This window comes from Hyposmocoma kahamanoa, unplaced genomic scaffold, assembly GCF_003589595.1.
Source record: "Hyposmocoma kahamanoa isolate Upper Pololo Valley unplaced genomic scaffold, ASM358959v1 81, whole genome shotgun sequence".
Classification (NCBI taxonomy): domain Eukaryota; kingdom Metazoa; phylum Arthropoda; class Insecta; order Lepidoptera; family Cosmopterigidae; genus Hyposmocoma; species Hyposmocoma kahamanoa.
Window position 1 is genome coordinate 2,748,991 of NW_020654080.1, and position 5,535 is coordinate 2,754,525.

Consider the following 5,535-nt stretch of genomic DNA (forward strand, 5'->3'; position numbering starts at 1 on the left):
CGGTATGCAAGAAGACGTCGGTTCGAATCCGACCGGATCGAAGGAATTTTTTCTAAATGTTCGATCTTTGTATTAATAATTATAACAAACTAGTGGAGTAATTTCACAAAAAATATTTAAATATCAATTCAATAAAAATTTAATTAAAATTTACCTACTTTCACAATCTCTCAACAAATCTGTCGATATCTACTTCATGACTATTTACAATTTTAGGAAAACTGGCAATACTGCAAATGTCATTTTACTTCATCTTCAAGAACGACAGACTATATATGGGTTTTTGCTGCCCGAAATAAATGAATTTTATTTTATTTTTATTTTATTTTATTTATAGCAAAATTTTTGCGCACCAAACTATCATTTTACTCCGTCTTGGACAAAAGTATAGATTGTTTGGGCTAATGACGTATTAAATCAATTTTGCGATCTAACGTGTACCCACGCTAGATCCACCCTTTAAAACAGTTATATTTCTTATTAGGTAGTACAGTTAACATAAAGAATAAAGTCAAATTTATACCGCTTTACGAACTTTTAAACCCTACAGTAACCTGTGACACATTTAAAATTAACCTTAACATTCTTAATTGAGTATTTTTCGAAACTTACAGCTACATAGTCGACAGCGCGTTGGGCTTTACAATTAAAATTTTAATTCAAGTAAATGTCACTCGCAATGAGAACGATTCAAAGTCGAAAGCGCAGCCCAACGTATTGTTGACTGTACATTTAAAAGTGACTACTTAATTATGAAATGTGTCCCTAACCTATATTAGGAGTTTTCACAAAATACGTTACTAAAGTACCTTTCCCTTTAACATACGTAGGCCCTCTGCACTCGCAAGTGTAGCCAGCGTTCATTAATATTCTGCAAAATAAAATAAAATTTTAATTGTAGGCCTTACTTACTAAAACACAGCGGCAGGCTCCCACATAAATGTCAGCAAATACAGACGAAAAAAATATTGATAATGCTAAGATATCAAACCCAAGCACTGTAAGTCGCAGTACAGTATTTTGTAATTTAATTACAAGAACTTTCAGTTTATATCAATACAAAAGAAATTTATTCGTTTTTCAATAGAAATATCTTAATTTGCAAAGTAGAAATTATAATGGATGGATACAATTTTTATTATTCGTTAGTAGCAGTAGAGCGCCTTGTGAAAGAGTTCGTCTAGGGAAGTACTGCCACCTATTTCTGTCGCCAAGCAGTAATGTAAGCATTACTGCGTTTCGGTCTTTGAAGGTTGCCAACTTGCCAACTAATATGCGCAGTGGCAGTGCCCCTCAGATCATATTTAATCGAATAGATACTAAATTGCGAACATTTGTTTTTTCAAACAAACCAACGCTTCGGGTTTTTACAGATCCCATGGTCACGGCTGAATAGGATTACTTTTCGAATTTAATTTATGAGTCCCACAAGCTACTTACTTCGCGGTATCCTCCGTGACTTGAATTTTGCCCATAATTCCAGTGGAGTCCATCCTAGAGGCGACGTTGACGGTGTTGCCCCAAATGTCGTATTGGGGCTTCTGCGCCCCAACCACGCCGGCTATTACTGGTCCGTGATTAAGACCTGGTTCATACAAATAAAGGGCCAAATAATCTCAGACACAATGGGGTGAGTAGCAACTTGTAGGTGAATAGACACAAACCCGTCAAATGAAATTAAAATTCCTATTACTTGTGCTAATCTCCATACTACAGACCGTAACTCTGAAAAAGGTCAAAATCCCGTTTTATATCTAGATGGCGCTGATCGATAATAGTTTATATTATGTAAATGGCAGAGGATATCGATTAATTCCTTTTTAATATGAAATATAAGTGGTCTGTTTTTTTCGTTGTAACATTATTCAAATATTGGTCATGACCTAAAAATATTTCCTGTACTTGAACAAAATATCAATTAATGGCATAGTGTGTTACAAACTAAAAAAAAACGCTTGCTAACATTGGTAGATGGCAGTATCCTTAAAATTGTATGCAATAAGCGCCATCTATTTGATTTGTTTGTCGTCACTAGAAATTAGCGTAGCTTTGATAAATTGCAGCTTGTCAATGTAAAAGAAGTTAGTTACAAAAATATTATTAATATATATGTATACTCAGCACGACATTTGGTGTACCAACAGGTTCTAAATACCCAACTACGCTTTCTTGTATCGCGATCAGCAATCCTCTTGGCTTATTGGTCCATGTTTATACTTAATTGGGTATTTGTGATTGCTACACAATACATTGGAAATTAAACTATTTTTTCCATGCAATGTTCTTTACAGATCCCGTGGTCACAGTCGTGGTCGCAGTAATTGTTTAATTTTATATTAAATCAAATTATTTGATTTCAATTATAAGTCGACACTGAGAATGTGTAGTAAATGTTATAAAAAATTAACTTATACATATAGAAGGAGTATACACTGTGGCAATCACATTTACTTTTATTCAACAACATTATGCAAAATTACGTTAATAATTTGTGTCTATTCGTCCCCGTCGTATTTTCAATTCATACCATTCAAAGGCTATTCGAAAGATTTGTAGAAATCGTGTTTCGTTTTATTTAGTACTCTTATTCACTTACCTATCCTTAACTTGAACCTCTGGAAAGATTCCCTGTTGATCTGATCAAGGATAGTCATCAGGGCGATCGCAAACTCCACCAGGATTGCTACTGTGTGCTCTTCTTTCCTGTTCGCATCCTGTAAAGATTCATAGAATAGAATCATATATTTCATATTATCTATATTAAAATGCAATCTCAAAGGATAATATGATCGTTGCTAATATAATACAAAATATTTTCAAAATGAATCTCGATTTCTTGTGGTGTTACCATTGAAATACTTTATTTTCGACAATGGAGCGTGAAGAAAACAAAAATAAATCATAACCTGGTAAAAAATTTGTAACTAGTGATCGTCTAATTTATGTGTATTGTACACTGACTTACAATTATATGGACGTCGGGTCCGCGCTAAAAAGTGTCCGAACTTATAGGGCGTTAAAATCGTATACAGAGCGTCATTCATGCTTTAGTCTTCGTTTGTTCGACTGACAGCGAAGCAAGCAAAATTAGACAGTACTGCGATGACATTACAATTTAAACAACGTTTTAGCTTTTTCTTATTCCTTCACATGTCACTACGTTTAAATAGGTTGACTTGGGACATTATTTTCGTGGTTTTTGTATTAGACCCGTCGTCCATTTATTTGTAAGTCAATGGTATTGTATGACAAATAAACTATTATATACTTACCAGTTGCTCTTCTTTCCCAGGTCGCAAGCCGGAAGCTATCATATATGTACTTCCTATAGTTTTTATCTTTTCTATGCAGCTGAACTTCGGTTTTAAGAGTAACTGTGAACAAAATAAACATTGCTAAATTTCTTTCCCAATTAAGAATGGGTTCGCCATTTTGCCTTCTAAAAAGCAAAAACAAGCTTAAAACTTTTAACACTTTGTCTTTTTTTATGAGACCAAGTGACGGGGCGAACAAGTCGTCCTCCTGATGGTTAGTGACACGACTGTCCATAACAGTTGCAGTACCACTCAGTGCTTTAAATCACAAAGATCTGAGGGGCACTGCCACTGCGCCCGTCACCCTAATACGTAAATAGGCAAGTAATGAGACTGCAGTTTTACTAGCACCGTTTCAAAACCGGAACGCAGCAATAGGCGCATTACTACTTGGCGTACAAAGAGCTCTACTGCTAATAAAAGTTCCGGTAATTCTGGATTGCTCTGGTGATAGAGGCCGCACCACCCATGCTTGCGTAGATATGGGAAAAGGCCACAGTATCCACACAGGGGGCCTACTATGTGCCCTTATAGCAAACTTGATTAGGTCCGTAACTTGGATTGGCTGTCAAATTAGTACTATAAGCTCACAAAAACAATTCACGATCCATGCAGTTGACGTTCACCATTGCATAGGAAGTATTAAAATCATGAATAAAATGTTTAAAAAAACATATAGTTTCTCTTTTCGAACACAATTGGTTAATACTACTTGAACGCTCCTAGGGTAACACAGGTAGGGTTTTAGTTGGAGGGAGAGTCCCCACATAACTCCTGAGTCTCCCTGGGCTCAGGGGTATCCATAAAGATTTCCCCCCGTCAAAAAAAAAAAAAAAGGGGTAACACAGGTATCTATTGTTTCAACCGACTTCAAAAAAAGGTGGAGGTTCTCAATTTGATTGTATAGTTTTTTTAGTATGTATGTTACGCGATAATTTGTGAACCGATTTTTATGATTCTTTTTTTTTGTTGGAAAGAGGGTGCCTCAGTAGTGATACCATTTAAATTTGAAGAAAATACTCCACCTCAAGGGTGGCAAACTAGGGGATGAATCCGGTTTCGCGCACTTTCCAGTAACCGATTTCAATAAAACTTGGCAAATATTCCACGAAATTTCGAAATGACAACTTAGCAGGCCAGAGACAATAATTAATGTTTAAAAAATAAAATTCATCATGTTGCCATATAATTCTCGTTCAACTTTCTGTAGGTCATCATGCAAATTTATACAATCCAGTTTTACATCAACTGAACTGCATGGCATAGGCCCCCTGGTCGCATCCCGCGCTACCTGACTAAGCCAGCGTGATCTATATCTTAAAGCCTCTTAGAGGAGACTCATGCACAGCAGTGAGAAGAATGTGCTGATAATGACGTAAGTACTCTGTTGCGGTGATGCCAAAAAAAATAATTTTATTTACCTTATCGAAATCGCAAATGATTTCGTTCAACAACCGCAAACACTCGAGGCCTTGTTTATTCACGTCGGTTTCGTCATAGAACTCCTTGTAGTTGGGGATCGAGGCGAACATCACCGCTATGCTTGAGTACCTCTCGTGGTAAAGGTCCTCCTGAAATTACAAAGAGACAATTACTTATTTTAGGTTTTCGCGACTGTTGCACATAGGAAATGGAACTATTTTTTTAACCGGCTTCAAAAAAGGAGGAGGTCCTCAATTCGACGGTGTTTTGTATGTATGTTACACGATAACTTTGTGAACTGATTTTTATGATTCTTACTTTAGGAAATGAAACTATTTTTCCGGATTTAAATCGCGTATATTTGTTTTCTCAAACAAACCAACATTTCGGCCCTTTACAGGTCCCATGGTCACGGTTGATTCTTATTTGGTTGGAAAGAAAGTACCCCAGTAGTGATCATTTAAATTTGAAGAAAATACTCCACTATTAAAGGTGGCAAACTAGGGGATGAATGACTTTTGAGGTCGGTTTTTTAGTACTCTGCACTGAGATTATTAGGAACCCACATTTCGAGCCCTTTACAAATCCCATGACCACGTGTATTAGTAGAAAAAAAGCTAAGCACTAATGAGAAACAAAATTTCTCGGATGGCAATGACAATGGCGGCAAATACATTGTAAGTTGCCATAAAACTTAAGGAGAGACTCTTACCTTTTATATACTACATAATAAGTGTAACTTCAGACGATGTTATTTAAGGCTAAACTATTATGTTAATGTAGATAACTAAATATAAAT

At 35.9% G+C, this 5,535-nt stretch overlaps 1 protein-coding gene across 1 annotated transcript in view; it reads right to left on the reverse strand.

Moving 5' to 3' along the window:
* Nucleotides 1-595: 595 nt before the first annotated feature.
* LOC113234015 (adenylate cyclase type 2-like) overlaps nt 596-5,535 on the reverse strand; it is a 254,540-nt gene continuing 249,600 nt past the window's right edge. The window contains exons 18-22 of the mRNA XM_026469243.1: nt 4,736-4,885; nt 3,273-3,374; nt 2,597-2,714; nt 1,441-1,585; nt 596-871 (exon numbers count right to left, since the gene is read on the reverse strand). Coding sequence (XP_026325028.1) covers nt 766-871; nt 1,441-1,585; nt 2,597-2,714; nt 3,273-3,374; nt 4,736-4,885 — 621 coding nt within the window. The 3' untranslated portion in view covers nt 596-765. The remainder of the gene's footprint in view (nt 872-1,440; nt 1,586-2,596; nt 2,715-3,272; nt 3,375-4,735; nt 4,886-5,535) is intronic.